The sequence below is a fragment of the Lutra lutra genome, chromosome 11 (assembly GCF_902655055.1).
Source record: "Lutra lutra chromosome 11, mLutLut1.2, whole genome shotgun sequence".
In the NCBI taxonomy this organism is placed as follows: Eukaryota; Metazoa; Chordata; class Mammalia; order Carnivora; family Mustelidae; genus Lutra; species Lutra lutra.
The window spans coordinates 89,356,868-89,374,272 of NC_062288.1; the positions used below are offsets into that span (position 1 = coordinate 89,356,868).

The 17,405-nt window shown below is 38.4% G+C and overlaps 1 protein-coding gene across 9 annotated transcripts in view; it reads left to right on the forward strand.

The window, feature by feature from the left end:
* The window catches only part of EXOC4 (exocyst complex component 4), a 755,957-nt gene that overhangs the window by 211,651 nt on the left and 526,901 nt on the right, over nucleotides 1-17,405 (forward strand). For all 9 annotated transcript variants that reach the window (XM_047694109.1, XM_047694108.1, XM_047694110.1 and 6 more), the window contains exon 8: nucleotides 14,193-14,338. In XM_047694109.1, the coding sequence (XP_047550065.1) occupies nucleotides 14,193-14,338 (146 nt within the window). The remainder of the gene's footprint in view (nucleotides 1-14,192; nucleotides 14,339-17,405) is intronic.

Consider the following 17,405-nt stretch of genomic DNA (forward strand, 5'->3'; position numbering starts at 1 on the left):
ACATCACAGACAGAATCTTTCTTACGATGTAGGAGTTGACAACGCTGAGAAACGAGTGATATTAAGTTCTTCCTTGGATTATGAAGGATTTTAGTTAAGATGTTTCAATGTGACATGATTTCTGACAATACAGGGAAATATTAGACAAAGTGCCTTCTTATCAGGTCACATTGGGAGTTTAAGAGATAAATTCAGGGAAGTTCCATAAACAGTAGTATATGATTAATTACCAAGTCCAGGTAACCATCTGTGGATCCTGCAGGATGGTAAAGGATGACTTAAGAGACGTTGGTCAGAGAAGGTTTTGTGTGTTTGATAGGAGCTAAACTGGTCCTTGATGGAAGGTGGGGGTTTAGGCGTTGGGGAACATCATTTGAGATAAGGCTAATAACACATATTCACAACAGTGAGTGCTGTACAAATTTACCATATGCATAATTCATATGAAGAGTGTAAGATGTGATTAGATAGCCTGAAACCAGATTCTGAAAAGCCTTAGGTGGGTTCAGTTGAGATCTTCGTGGATTCCTTCAAAAAGGAGCCATTTTATTTGTCTTTGTGATCTTCTGCTTTGTGTATTCAGTGCCTCCAAGCCCCATTATCCTCCGCTCTTCAGAATATTCCCTTCGAATCCTCATGAGCAGGTACTTAACACAATTTCTGGCACTCAGTGGGGACAAAATAAATGTTAATGGAATCTGCATCTGCACTTGTTAAATCCTAAAGATTCTATTTTGAATGAACTATAAGCAAACATTGTTTCCTATTGGTGTGTCAGTGTTCACAGATTACAGATAACCAATATGAAGGAGTTCGTAGTAACTGAACTGCTAATTGAAAATTCTGGGTTGGAGACACTTAATTGAATAAACTGTCTCCAGAGAGCAATTTGGGTCTTTTCCAAGATGCATTAACTCTTTCAGGTCATTAGGGTAGCACTTATCTCATTGGAGCAGAAATTTAATAAATGGTATTCCTGTGATGTGAGTAAATTAATCTACCTCAAAAAGTCTGAAGTTTCACCATGGGGGCTGTAGTTCGACTCCAAGGAGCTCATCTGTGAATGTAAAACATCAATATGGAGCTGCCCTTTAGAGCATCTGACTTTGAATTTAGGTGACCTACTGGAGAGCACCTACTTTGTTCAAGACACTCTGCTAGATGTTAACAGAGATAGAAAGGAGAGGCATGGCCTGAACTAAGAGGCAGGAGAGAAGGCAGATTCACTACAAGATCAGTCCTTGAGTGATATAAATGGCTGCATGGGTTTCAATGAGAGTGATATCCTAGTTATCAGTTAAGATAAGCGGTGACTTCTCAGAAGGCAGAGACCTTTGACGTGTCCACGCAGCATGCCCACTCATGTTTACTTTCTCAGTGTGTATGAATATCTGTGTCAGTATGAACAAGTATCTGTGTGTGTGTACCTATACACACACAAGTATTTAAAGGTAAAACATGAGCTAGAACATCAGAAGCATTTACAGTTTTTGCATGTTTCTCTCTCTGAGGTATAAGCGATCAATGTCTAGTGTTGATCTAAAATGAGTATGATAAGTATATGAAAACCAGAAAGAGCCAATATCTTTTGGAAACAAACTCATTGGTTGTCTGATAGTGTCAATTCAGATGTCAGCTTCCTACTGGGAGATTGACCTCAAGGTAGAAAAGAAGGTAAGAAAGGTCCATCCTACCCACCAGCGCGTGTCACATATTTACATCTAATGTGAAGATAGAGGCAGCTAGCTGTCATTTTAAGATTAAGGGTAAGTGAGATTAAAAGACTGCTACAAAAAGAACTTTGAAAGAAGAGGATGGGGGTTAGACCTCCATGAGAAGAAAAACTTCAAAGGTGTTTACCTACTTCTGCTTCCTCATACCTAGGGTTGATATCGTCTCTGGGCATATCTGAATGGAGCACCTATGGTTTGTTAAAATCAATCAAGTTAAAAACAATAAAATCAATCAAGTTATACTTAAATTGACTTTCTTGATCTCTTTCTCCCATGCTTGATAGATGGAAAAGTTAGTAGGGGTTACCAAAAAAAAAAAAAGGATAAACTCAGATATGACCAAAAAAACCTTTGGGACTTATGTAAGGAACAGGACAAAATCTAGTTTAACCAAACAGTAGCTATGTAAAAACAATTAATGGGAAGTAAGTCTACAGAGGTCATTTGGGGACTGTGGAAGGTGCTGAATAACAGTGAGGAGATGGGGTTTATTTTGCAGTCAAAGGGGAAGCCTCTGAAGGATTTGAGAAGAATGAGGACATTGAGTTCTGTGTTAGCTGTGGGATAGATGGCCATGAGGCGTGTGAGGCGGAATGACCGGTTGGGAAACTACTGTAACACTTGATGAAAAAGATAATGAGGACCAGATCTAACAGGATGAGTGCAGGGATAAAAATATTTAGAAGAGGAAATGGACATGACACACATAGTGTAAAATCTATAGGACTTGGCGAGTGATTTGGGCAACCAGACCGAGAAGAGTCAGAGCTAACTACAGATTTTCATTGTGGGAGATGAGTGAAATGGTAATGGTATTAACAACAAGGAAGGGAGCTAAGGAGACTTTTCTTTCTTCCCTCCCTATCTCCTTTTGAAGAATGGTGATGATAAAGAGTGTGTCGGCTCAGGCTGTTTGTTGACCCCATGCCTCGGCACTCTGTTCATGTCTTTGCTGTTTTCATCTCCTTATTGTGATAAGGGTGTGGAAACCAGGCAGATGCTCTTGCAGACATGGGAGTGCATCTGTAGAACTTGAGAGAAAGTATGCTGGTAGAGAGAGACCTGGGAGTGATCTGAGATGCAGAAGTAACTGGAATGGAAGAGAACAAGAACAAAGAGTAAGGATATTCAGCATGCAAACAATTAGATTGGACAACGTGGTAGTCAGATTCACTGAAGTGAAAGTGTACCAGAAGTCTGGAGAATAAGTATTAGCAGAAACCTAGACTTAGCCATTGAGGTTTTATTAGAGAGAGAAAGGGAAGAGGAAAGAAGGAAGAGAAGAGGAAAAACAGTGGGAAGATGATGAGGATGTAGAGATAATTTTATTTACTTAATCAATAAAGTATATTTATATACTTTTTAAATAAAATTTTATATTTTATATAAATAAAGTTTACTTAGAAATAAATAAACATTGCTGTGCTCCAGGCAATGTTCTAAGTAATTGATAGCATTAACTCACTCACTCCTGATGCTAGTTCCTTGGGGCAGGTGATATCATTCCTTCTGTTTTACAGTTGAGAAAACCAAAGTTCTAAGGCACAGGGAGATAATATCTTTGTTACGTGGCTTTTGGGATGCATTAAAAAAAAACCATAGCAGATTTTCTGAGCCTCATCCCCAGAGATAATAACAGACTGTTATGTGTTAAGCATTTTATGTATTTTTTCTTTTATTCTTATATTAATTCTAGGGAGTAGACCCTGTTACCCTTATTTCACAGATGAGGGAAACAAGGCTTAGCTGGATGAAGGTCGTATAGCTAGTTGAGTTGTAGAGCCCTTTTCAAGCACACATTTCCCGCATTTCCATATCACCCTCTCATTTTGTGTTTCTAACGTGGGGCACATTAATCTTTATTCTTAAAGTGGTTTTCAGGGTGATTCTAATATGCAGATCAGTCTTTCCCAAATTTGAGCCCAAACTGAGAAGGGAAAGGTGTGTATTAGTTGGGAGGAAATAGGATATTGTGGTCAGAGAGAGGGATTCAAAGTTGGAGACCACGGAGACGGAGTATTTCCAAAGGAGCAAGAATGTTAAATAGAGGAGACATTGTTGATGTGAAATCGAGGAGACTGAGAAAGGCCCTGTGATGTTAAAAGGGATCATTAACATAGTGTGAGGAGACATCTTAGTCTTCGTACAGAGTAAAACTGAACCAGTCGCTGAAGTTTTACTTTGTAATGGTGTTTAGAAAGTCATGGAGCTTGGTAGTCAAGTTTGAGGAAAAGGGAGAAAGTGAGAGAATAGGTAGAATGAACTTTAAAATATGTTTGAATGAAGTGGGCAGAGAATGTATTGAAATAGAAATGTGCCTTGGGGTGTTGAGACCACTTCTGTGTCCTACCCTGGCACGGTTTCTTTTATTTGTCTTCTGTTTTTTTTCTGAATGAGTTAAAAATAACCATCAAAATATTATAGGGTCCAAAATACATGGAGGAAAAACTGACAAAATGGAAAGGAGTGGAAAATTCAGTGGTTAAAGTTAGAGATTTCCATACTATTTTTTTTCAATAATTGATAGAACAGCTAGACAGAAAACATAAGACTTGAACAACAGGGTTAAGCATCTTGAGTGAAACTGATGGATAAGGTACGCTCTACCCCACACTGTTGGAACGGAACCTATTGCACAGTGATATACTCGAGCGTACACTAGATCATGGAATAAGTCTGTTCTCTAGCCACAACAGAATTAAACAACAGGAGGAAAGTTCGAATCTTCTTAAACATTTGGAAGTAAAGCAACTAACTTCTAAATACACCATGAGCGAAAGGAAAAAGACCTACAATCAACCATGTCTCTTTGCACCCTAAGAACTGGAAGAAAGAAGAAAAAGAATCCAAAGCAATCAGAAATATGAAATGATAAAGACAAAAGTAAAAATCAGTGAAGTAAAACTCAGAAGAACAATTGGAAAAAAGTAATGAAACCAAAAGCGGATTCTTTGAAAAGATCAAAACTGATAAACCTTTAGCTAGATTGATCAATTAAAAGGTATCAAAATCAGGAATGAAAGAAGAGACATTACCACACACCTTAAAGAAATTTAAAAAGCTTATACAGGAATATTATAAACAACTTTATGCCAACCAATAGGCAATTAAAAGAAGTGGAGGAATCTTAGAAAGGCACAAAATAGCAAAATAGCAAAATTGATTCAAGAAGTAGAAAATCTGAATTACCTCTGACAAATTAGTAATTAAAAATTTTCCTAAAAACAAAAAACAGAAACACCCATAGGTACAGAGATCAAACCAATGGTTCCAGAGGGGAGGAGGGTAGGGGGCTGAGCAAATGGGTGAGGGGGTGTGGGAAATAAAAGAAAAACCAGAGTCCTCCAGGTAGAGAAGCCACACTGGTGTACTATCAAACTTTTAAAGAAGAAATAATACCAATTCTTTGCAAACTTGTTTAGAAAACAGAGAAATGAAAGAGCATTTTCCAGCACATCCTATGAGGCAAGTAGCAGCCTGATAAAAAAGGGAAAGATAACAGAAGAGTTTGGAGCAATACCCCTCATAAACATAGATGCAAAATTCTAGAACAAAATACGAGTAGATTGGATCTATCAACATAAAACTGTATTATGCACCATGATTAAGTGGGATTTATAAAAAAAAATCTGTGTAATACATAATTATTAATAGAGTAAAGGGTCAAACCCACTTAATCATCTCAGTAGACACAGGAAAGTACTTGACACCCAATGATGATTAAAAAACAAAAACCTTTAGCAAACAAGGACTAGAAAGGAACTTCCTGAACCTGATGAAAGGCTCTATGGAAAAGCTGCTGCTAACATTGTAAGGGAAATTTTGCGGTGTCAGGAGTGTTATAGAATGATTGAGATGGCGGTTACATTGTATACAGTCACTTAAAAATCAATAAGCCATACACTACAATGGGTGAATTTCATGGTACATATATTATACCTCAACAGAGCTGTTTTAAGCAATACTATGGGATAAAATCACGTTACAGATGTTCAAGGGTATGTGTCCTTCAAAGTGTCCTTCGGAGACTGTATAGAAATATACTTAATAGTACTAATGCAAGTTAATTAATGTATAAATCATGGAAATTTCATCAGCATTATTTCCCTTTCACAATTATGCATTTGAGGGACACGAATATGAATATTCATGTGCTTCACAAGGGAGTATATTTCAAACTAAATTTATTGTCCATACGAAGCAGATTCCTCCTGCGTTCCTAGTTACTGTTCATGGAACCACAGGGTTTTCTTTCCTCAGATGAGCAATCTTTTGGTTATTCTTTATTTCTCCTCCTCTTTCCTATGCAGAATAACTGGTTCAATTTTGTTCATTTTTTCCCCCTCTGCATTGACTCGCAAAGGTATCCTTAATTGTAAAATCCCATTCTCACTACTTTAGTTAACCTCTTTTTCTTTTCTTTTCTCTTCCTTCCTTTCTCTCTCTCTCTCTGCTTTCTTTTTTCTTTCTTAGATTTATTTATTTATTTTGAGAGAGAGAGCACGCACAGGGAGAGGGAGAGAGAAACTTCAGCAGATTCCTTGCTCAGCTCAGAACCTGACCCCGGGATTGATCTCAAGACCCTGAGATCATGACCTGAGCTGAAACAAGAGTCAGACGCTTGACTGTGCCATCCAGAAGCCCCTCTCTTTTTCTTTTTCTTTTTCTTTTTTTCCTTTATCTCGGTAGGTTTTTGCTTCATGTGTTAAGTACTTCCTTAATCATCATTTAATAATTTAATAATAATAATAATAATAATAATAATAATAATCTTTTATTTCATATGCTGCTAGATTCATTTATTTAAAGTACTTTTTATCACCATTTTACTGACTTATTCACAACCTTTTATTGCCGTCAACTTTCGTATTGGCTTCAGTACCTGAGCCTGGTGTTAAAGGTCCTGAGAACTTTGTCCATTTACCAGCTTTCCAGGTCTATCTCTCACTGTTCATTTTGTTCTTACCTGAGCTCTTTGCTCTCTGCTAAAGATACTCTGAATTTCCCCAGCACCATTTCTTGGTATGTTCTGTTCCTTCCACTATTTTGGTTTTTGGCTTTTACATGTTTTAAGATTTTATTTATGTCTTTACGTGTACCATGATCTTGAAACCTTGTTTCATTGTCCAGTTAGGAGTAGTTTTGTCCTTTGATAAGTGCTCATAGCAATTTCTTTGTCTTGATGCTTACCACTTTCCCTTGTATTATAGTCATTCATGTGTGTCTGTCACTAGATAAGCATATGAGGGGAAGGACTGATTGATTGATTTGGCTTTTAACTCTTTACAAATTTTAACACTTATAAAATTTTACATATATAGTAAAATTGATTTGTTTTGATATTAAGGAAAGATTTATTTTTGAATCTTGTTTTTATATCCAGCATAATACTTTGCATATTTTAGGTATTAAATATATTTAATTAAAAAAATGAGAACTCTTTTTTGGAAAATATTAACTGGGTTTTCTTTGTTAACAACACATCTGTTGTGGTTGGCAGGGAACTAAACATGATCTAGGTTTTTCCTGATTCAGGTATTTGGTACAGGACCAGAAAACACATGTGTGCTCATTGAATTTTTTGGTTTGTTTTACTTTAAACACCAAGGAACTATTCACAAGATCATACTAATAGTGGTTTTAATTACACAATTGCTGTTGATAATGAGTATAATTAAGCAGGCAGCCATTCCATTTGCAAAATGACTGTTTATTTTTCTTTTAGTTTCCTTACTGCAGAATATTTTAGTCCTTAGACAACAGGGAAATGAAAATGCTACATTAAAAAACTGAATTTTTTTTTTCTTTGTTGTTAACCTTTCATTCACTAGCAACATACATGGGGGAAATCTGATAGTTTTTAGTAATTTTAATGGCCCTAATTTTTAAAATTATTGTTTCAGTTTCTGTTTTAATATTTTCTGGAATCAAAGAAATAGTTTGAGGGACATATTATGCTGATTTTGCTACCCCCCCCTTCTTTGGATTTCTCTTCTCAAATTCTGGATGTCCTGGTGTCCCTGGACCTAGCCTTGTCTCCTCCATCCATTGAGACTGTGGTTTCTGCTTGAGTTCTGCCCTTGCTCCGTGGAAAGTAGGAAGTTCCCTCTGGCAAGAAACCAGAGGGCCTCAACTAGTGTGCTTTCAAGAGTCAAAGCTACCAATTTCTGCCCAATTTGGTTTCTCTCCATGGCCTTCAAATTAATACTATTATTATTTTTTTGGTCTGATCTTTTTAGCTTTTATAATTATTATTGATATAAGGGTTAGTCCAAAAGGAAGCTACTTTGCTGTGCCTATAACAGAAACTCCTAGACATCTGCATTTGAAAAGTAAGATGAAAATTATAGTATTTAATATAGGTACATTCAAGATACTGCTCAAGAAAAAAGTAGTCTTAGTGCACAGTGATTTCTTTTCACCTTATTATTGCTCCAGTCATTAGCAATCTAATTTTCAGATTCATCATGTAGATCAGTACAGTATGGCTTTGCTGTAAAATCATGGAACATTTGAAGTTAGTAGTGAGGAGAATTGGTTTCTTAGTGCACAGATTGAAACCTGTTTAAACCGCTCCTCTTATTATCGTGAGATATCAGTGTTGCGCAAAAACTGTGATATAAATGTCACTACCTACATGTTAGTGTGTAGTCTTTTATCTATAGGTGTCTTGGTGAAGAAACAAAAAACCATTCAAGCTATCATAAGAAAAAAATAAGGAAAATGTATAAAGGCCAAAAGGTTATATTGTGGAACCAGAGAGAAGAAAATTTAAGATGTTATTAGCAACTGGATTTGAGACCTGTAAATTATGGAAAACTTAGGTTGCAACCTATAAATCTCCTGTTTCTATCTCATCATCTAGTTCATTCTTTTATCCTCTCTGCAGATTGGCTTTCTTTGGTTTTTCATCCACACAGTATGAGAAGGTTGCCCTAAGAATTTACATCTTTTCATCTCCATTGACCAACAGAGACTGTATCCCACTAATCCATTCCTGGGAAAGAGAACCTGATGGCCAAACTGGGGATTGACTGTCTCCCCAGTAGAGTAGGCTCTGGCTGAGAGGGTAAAGTTCCCATGGTTACAAGCATGGCAACCAGAGTCCACTGTGTAGTTGGGGAACAATTTTTAGATGTGGTAAGGATTTTCTAAGCTGGGAAGCTAGTGAAAGGGATTTACTATATTAACTACCTAGAGGGATCTGGATGTTTCTACTTAGATTAACATAGAAGCTGAAGACAGGAGATGTGTTCACTATAAGCTGGTAAATTCCATATTTATTTTTAGGAAACTCTGGGTGTGTGACATAAGCAGCCACAAGCAATATTTTAAATAAAGAAGGTTGAATGGTAAATGAGGGATTCATTTAGAACGATGTTACCAATGCTAAGCAAGTTCTAAATTTCAAAATCTTGGCTCTGCTTTATACATCATGAAATTTCTGACTGGCTAATAAATATTACAGCAGAAGAGATACAGACCACCCCAGTTTGTATTTTCTTTAAAGCATTATATTTCTTGGCTTCTATCACAGAACCATTCAGCATACCAGGTATTCAAAAGTTATAGTGAATCGTAATATCCCTGGGCTCTATGGATATTCTGGTGCTTTCCAGCCATGTTTTCATAATTCTTGTCTTTGGTACTACAAATTAATACCTTTGAAGTTAAAAGACCCATAAACTTTGACTCTCATTATAGCAATTACCTGTGCTTAAAAAGAGAAAAGATACGAAGGAATTTAGAGTTAACAAGAACATGGGATAATCTTCTCTAGGTTTTCTATGGATAAGATATGATTGCTAGCTCATATAATGTCCCAGAATTCCAGTCTTGGGTGATTTTCCCCAGGCAAAAGACAATGTGTGTAGCTTATTTCTGCTCATAAAAATGGAGATTTGAACCCATAGGTAATGGTTTAGAATGTTTATGTACAATTTAGAAGATGGAGTACATTATTCACAATGATGTGGAATCACCAAGAAATTACACGGTTGTATTTTAATACCAGATGTCTGACGTTTGTGTCAAGACTTGGTAGTAGATGATTTTGCCTAATTCAGACAAATTTCAAGCATCTTAGAAAAAGGAGCTTTTTTGTTCTTTGAGATATTAAAAAAAACACTTTCTACAATTTGGTGTCAAAATAAGACTTTACCTGTTTTAATGCGGTATTTTCCAGCTGGTGGTAAATGATATTAGGAAAAAGAACCAAATACAGTGAAGGAAACAAATATGGCAAAGCTTTTGATTAAAATCATAGCTACCCCCCCTTTTTAAAAAAGATTTTATTTATTTATTTGACAGAGATCACAACTAGGCAGGAGGCAGGCAGAGAGGGAGAGAGGAGGAAGCAAGCTCACCGCTGAGCAGAGAGCCCGATGTGGGGCTCGATCCCAGGACCCTGAGATCATGACCTGAGCTGAAGGCAGAGGCTTTAACCCACTGAGTCACCCAGGCACCCCATAGCTATCCCTTTTTAATTTCACTTGTATTATAGATTTTTATACTGAAAGGTTATTTACAGGGCTCATTCTGTTTTGGAGAACATTTCTAATGTGTGTATTGAAAACATATACATCAAAGCTTCTTACCACATTTTGTAAAATTCAGTGATTCACTGTATATATATTTCATTTTCTGGTGTGTTTCATGGCTCTATGATGAAAGTAAAGAACTGTAAAAATTGGGGTGGTCGGGTGTCTTTTCCTTAAATGTTTTCCTTAAATAGTTTTTGATGAACACTTCTTTAAGAATGTATCAGATGGGTACTGTAGGAGCTCAGAAAAGGGGACAGCTGCCTAAAGTGGCTTGAGAAGGAGTCATTGGAGAGAAAACATTGGAATTGTTTTGGGGATGGGTTTGTTAGGGTATCGAGGAAAGAGGGTAACCTAGGTCAGGCATTCCAAAAATGAGAGGGCCCAGGCATGAATGTTCAGGGAAGAGGTAAGTAGTTGATTCTAATTGAGTGCTGGGTTCATGTCGTGGACACTAAGATATGATCAGGAGTAGATACTAAGGTCAGATTGGCGCAGATGACAAAATAGCCTTAAGATGGCATTGGCAACAGGGTTTTAGGAAAACCACTCTGTTTGTGGTGTATGGGAGGGACTGGAGGAAGATGAGACCAGGGGCAGACAGAGAAACAACATGAGTTGAAGTTGATGGCTGTCAAATGGATGAGTGGGGACAGAATAATAGAGAGTTGGGAAAGACTGATGCCCCGGGGTGCTAACTCCTGCACGGGTACAAAGGTGAGGGAAAGTGGCCAAGGACCGTTCTGAAGTTTTAAACCCAGAGGCTGGTAAGAACAAGAAATCCCTCACAGAAAAAAGACAGAAGGAATTACCCATTTTATGGGAAAAGGATTTAGGTCTCAGAATTTAGGCTTGACTTTATCTGAGAAATGTGAGAAAAGATCAAGTGTGCTGTCACAGAGGTGGAGCTAGAGCGTGGGAGGGAAGTCAGGACTAAACTGTATCATGGTAACAGAAATACATGTGAAGGCTGCTTTGTACGTTTGGAACCTAAGGACAGAAGGGAAAGAAGATCATAGAGAATGAGGACCAAAGCAAGATTTTTGGTTAAGAACGTAGAAATAGTATGTGTTTGTCGAAAGAAGGGGAGAAGCCAGTGTATTAGACTAGATAATAAAGTAAGAGGTGATATTTAGGAGGACTTTACTGACTTGGAGAAAAAGAACAGCGATGTTGAATTACCTGAGTTTTAACGATGCTCCTCAGGTAGGCCCTGATCAATCAATATTTTATTGTACAAGGCCAACCATTGAATTCTAGGACAAGCAGTACCTCAGAAGAATTCCTGGTTTAGTGTATCTTCATGCTTTGGTAGAAACCTATTTCTGTCACACTGATTGGTATTAAAACCAACACTTGAATGAAAACAAGTGCCTTTATAGACATCGTTCTGTGATCCTATCAATTTGAAATTCTGTTCTGGTTTACTAGCCTTCTTTTGATCACAAATTCCCACAAACTATTAGCATCAACTCTAGATCTACCAAGTAATTGAGTGCCAAATCTACGAAGTCATCAAGTCCCTCAGTTTAGTCGTTACTGAAGTCAAGACCCAATTTAATATTCTCCTTGCCTCTTGGGCAGTTTGGATGACGTATTAGCAGAGATGGTATTTGTCAGTATATTACTATATCACTGTGCTGAATAATATTCTGGTAGTCTCGTAAACATATTAAGAAAAACACTGACCAATCTTTTAATATGTTTTATAGTTTCCCAGTGAAATCTCCTTTGTATAGAAACTTGAATAAGTCTATTTGCTGCCACCCATAGCCATTCTCATTGGGAGAGTTTATGCTTTCAGTAAGAGGAGAATGTCATGGGGATGAGCCAGGCTACAGAGTCAACTGCACCAGGGTTGAAATCCTGGTCTGTTGTTCCTTAATTATAAGACCTTAGGCTAGTTTTATTTATTTTTTTTTTCCTTAAGACCATGTACATAGGTTCACAGCAAAATTGAGGGGAAGGTTCAGAGATTTCCTGTTAATTCCTGCACCCACACATGGATATAGGCTAGTCTCTCAAACCTTTAAATCTGTTTCTTCATCTCCAAAATATAGATAGTAGCTCTGGCTTGCTAGATTGGAAGATCGAATTAGGGTCATTTTCTGAACACATCTGATAGTTAATAAATATTTAGTAACACGTATGTGCTCATAACAGACATAATTGGCTTTAAAACTTGGGACAGCATCATGCTCACAGAGTGGTTCATAAATGCTTTTGCTGATAACATTTAATATGGTCCTCAAAGCTTTATTGAATGAATATGCAAATAAATGACTATACACCTGCAGACAGGAAGGAACACTTACTGGAACCTGAGTCTGCAAAGCTTTTATTTCAGTCATGGGTAGAATTGCTTGCTTATATCTTCTTTGTTTTTTTTTTTTAAGATTTTATTTATTTATTTGACAGAGAGGAATCACAAGTAGGCAGAGAGGCGGGCAGAGAGAGAGAGGAGGAAGCAGGCTCCCTGCTAAGCAGAGAGCCCGATGTGGGGGACTTGATTCCAGGACCCTGAGATCATGACCTGAGCCGAAGGCAGAGGCTTAACCCACTGAGCCACCCAGGCACCCACTTATATCTTCTGTAACACTTGATTATCCTGAAATTTTAAATGAGGCAAGTGATTACAGAAAGGAGTTGATATACTTAATCCACGTTAGATAGTCTTAGGAACCATGGTGATCTCTCTTCCAGATCTGCTACTTTCTTTCACAACAGTGGGAACTTTTTAGAACACTTGTCTTAGAAATACAACAGCTGGGGTGCCTGGATGGCTCAGTCGGTTAAGCATCCGGCTTTTGATTCTGGCTTAGGTCATGATTGCAGGGTCATGAGATCAAGCCCTGTGTCAGGCTCCAAGCTCAGCCTGCTTGAGATTCTCTCCCTCTCCCCCTCCCACCCCATCTTGCACACATATGTGCACACACTCTCTGTCTAAAATAAGTAAATAAAATTACAAAAAAAATATATAGCAGCTGATTTGAACCCAAGTCCCTCCCTCCTTGAGGCTGTAAAGGGGATCAATTTTATAAGTATTACCCATTGGCACTTGTGATTTAAAAAGCTGTTGGTTTTCTTGCTTTGAAGCTGTCCAGATGAGCAGTGGCCCTAGAAATCATTTGTAGGTTAGTGCCCCTTAGCCTGCAGTGACTCATGGTGCCTCTTAGCGAGTTTGTTAGAGTCACCAGAGTCACTTATTCCCCTTCACTACAGAGTGAGGAGTGTGACGTGGTCTCCTGAGTGAGGATCCCAGGGTTCATGCTGCAATCCCTAAACCACTTCCTTATCTGTAACCTGAGAATTCCTTTAATCAAATGTTATACTTTAAGTACAAATTAGCCCCTTGCCTACAACATAGTAAGCCCTCAGTAAGTATTGCGTCATTGCTGCTGACATTGCTGCAATTGGCAGTTATGAGGTTTTTTTTTAAGATTTTATTTATTTATTTGACAGAGAGAGACATGGCGAAAGAGGGAATACAAGCAGGGGGAGTGGGAGAGGAAGAAGCAGGGAGCCCGATGTAGGGCTCGATCCCAGGACCCTGAGACCATGACCTGAGCCAAAGGCAGACGTTTAATGACTGAGCCACCCAGGCGCCCCAGTTATGAGGGTTATAAATGTTGGTTAACTCTCTTGGCACAGTACCTGGCATATAGCGGAACCTCAAGAAAAATGTTCCCCTTTACCCCACGTTCAAATGCCTAACATCCTATTCTCAGTTTTGGGTGTAGATGGCAAATAGATGACTTTCTGTCTATACTGAATCATTCCTTAGATCTCCAACTAGAAGTATGAATAGCTAGGTTAATATACTTCTGAATGTCAAGGATGAGGCTTTCATCATTTTAAATTGCTTTTCTTAGTAGCCCATCATAAACGTGTGCATTAAACTGTTTATCTGATTGCACAGATGCTGTTGACTGAGTACTTGGATATGAAAAATACTCGTACGGCCTCTGAACCATCAGCTCAACTAAGTTATGCCAGCACTGGACGCGATTTTGCAGCCTTTTTTGCCAAGAAGAAACCTCAAAGGCCAAAAAATTCTCTTTTTAAGTAAGTATCTCCCTGATGGTAAGATAGCAGGCGTCAGGAGTGTTTGATCCGAGTGGGATGATTCTCTACTGTTTTGGCAGCTGGTGCCTCACCCAATGGAAGCTGATTTGAAGCAATTTATAGAAAGTGAATATATTTTTTATTTTGTATACCTTTGTTTTCTGTAAGGGGAAATGGCTGTTTTGAAATATGGTTAGTGGACTGTCTAGGACTTTTAATAAAGATTTTGGAATTTATTTCTGTGGTGTTTTATGTACAATGAAGGGAAATGAAACTTGCCAGTTGTTTTTGGGGACTTTTATATGAAATGGAATACATCAGCTTTCAGATTATGTCCGATTTCGGCAGCAGGAGTAATGGCTAAGTCCTAGCAAAAGCATGAAGCCTTTTCATGGATCGTCTCATCTACTCATTACAACCTTATGGGTCGGGGTCTTATTTTTAATCCTTTTTTTGCACACAAAAACTTGAGACCCAAGCGAGGTTAAGTAACTTACGTAAATTCACATAGCTAGCAATTGGTAGAAGCAGGATTTAAGTCTTGGTCGGACTATGTGTTCTTCTGAGAAGTCGGGAGATAACGGGTTAAGCAGTTGTGCCTGTAAATCTTAGCATATGAAGTGACTACAGAAGTATTATCTTTGTGTTTTGAATTCATTATTTTTGAACAGTTGAAGCTAGAGTATCTTTTATTGATTCACTTTTGAGATTTGTTTATATCATAGATTCATAGAGTTCTTAATCATTACTGGAAGTTTCAACAGGGCGTTCATCTTATGATCTAGAGGAGAGGAGATTGAGTGTGCCTGCACTGGAATAAAATGCATTCTGTGTATTGAGTGCATTCTTTTTTTATGTTTTACCGTTTTGTTCAGAGCATAGATGCACTAGTAGTTAAAATGCTTTAGTCCACAGGTAACACAGGCCCCCATTGGAAAGTTCTTACCTCACGCGGTAAGAAGGAACAAAGGGGAGTCTGGAATCCGACAGTGCATCATCCTCAAGGACCCAACCCTTTCATTTCATGCCTTTGGTCCCACTCGAGTATAATGGTGAAGCCAAGGAAAGGGTGTGATTCTTCTGCAAATTTTGTTTTTGAAATTAGTGGACTGTTTTTTAATACTGCTTTTCAGTTTACAGAAAAATCAAGTAGACAAGACAAAGAATTCTCTTAATGTCCCCCTTCCTCAGAATTTCTACTTATGTTAGCATCTTGCATTCGTTCGTCTGGTACGTTTGGTACAACTGATGAATTGATATTGACCATTATTAACTAAAGTGCGTCGTTTACCTTCTAGTTCTCTCTTTGTGTTGTACATTCTATGGGTCTTGAAAAATATGTCTTGTCGTATATGCACCATCATGTTATCATACAGAATACTTTCGCTGCCCTCAACATCCTGTTTTCCACTCATTCCTCTCTCTTTTCCCCACCCCTTGAGCCCCCAATAATCACTATCTCTGTGGTTTATCTTTTCCAGAACGTGTTATAGTTGGAATCATATAGTGTGTGGACTTTTCTGACGAGCTTCTTTCAGTTAGCAGTATGCATTTAAGGTCTTTCGTGGCTTGATAGCTCATCTCTCTGTATTGCTAAATAATATTCCATTGTGTGCATGTACCTTGGTTTTTTTCCATTCAATTGTTGAAAGACCCCTTGGTGGCTTCCAATTTCTGGCCATTGTGAAGAAGGCCACTATAAACATGCAGGTGTTTGTGTAGATGTGAGTTTTCTGTTCGTGTGGAGAACTAGCTAAGAGAATGATTACTGGACCATATGGTAAGATTATGTTTAGCTTTGCGAGACACTGCCAAATGTCTTACAAAATGGCTATACCATTTCAGATCTTTTTTTTTTTTAATTAATAATTATTTCTTTATTCATCTCTTCTGCCAGTGACAAAACCCCTCTGCAAGTTTCTCTCAGGTCTTGGGATCGGGTCTTAACGCCCATTCCTATACCAGTTCCTGGCAGATCACAGTAATTGTCTTCAAACAGTCAGGGGTCTGCTCTGGTGATAGTTGTGGGCTGGAGAGGAACCGCTTTTCCTCAGCATTCAGCTGTTGGAAGAGGGAGCAAAGAAGCCGAGTGCCCAGATAGAATGGGGGCTCTGGCAGCAGACAGGGAACGTAGTGAAAGAGAAAACGTGGTTAACGAAGACGGCCCGAGATGCTGCCTATTCCTTGGGCTTTTGCTTCGCTGGCTTGTTTGCTTGCTTGCTCTCTGGTGTGCTTCTCTCTCTCTCTCTCTCTCTCTCTCGCTCCCTCTCTCTTTCTCTCTTTTTCTTCCTGTGGTAAATCTCGGTGTAGGCAGAAAGCAGGTTGTAAGGTGTTTAGATTTCATGCTCTCAGCCATCACCCTTAACATTCAACCTCAGGCCACGTATACATTTTTCCACATTTAGCCTAACCTGAAGTTGGGGTACTGCAAAACGTACAAATTATCGGAACCAAATAAATGAACTTAAGTCATTGTTAAACATTCACTACTATTGCATAGTAATAGAAACTCATCACCCACACCGAGCTAGACCATTCTCACAGATTTGCATGCTTCTGGTCTTGGTTCTCCCATTAATGAGCCATGCAAACCAGAACGGGTCTCCTGTCGTAGTGGATCTCTGTGCCTTTGGCTATAAAATAAGGAAGTGAGACCATATCATCTCTAGGGCCTCTTTTACTGTAAAATTTTAGCAATCTGTGAGTTGTAGCAAACATACAGAGGGTTTCCTGAGTAGCAAAAATGCATCAGGTCATAAAGGATTAAGATTTGGGTGAGCTGCAATCTGTTTTTATGACACCCGTGAAGGACTTTATTACTCTCTTTAATTGCCCCTAGCCAAGGTTAATTAAGTGTGTTTAAGTTCTCATTCTAGCCTGTGTGCCTCTCTATTCTTGGCTCAAGAGTTCATTTCTTTTTCCCTTGCCATGTTTGATCAATAGCTGTCAGCATGCTCTCCGGAGGGCAGCGACTTCTCTCCGGCACTTGACTGGCAGGTGGCACTTTTGAAGGACTGCACACTCTGCCTTCCTTCTGGCTGCGAGGGTCCTCTCAGTTCTTGGCAGG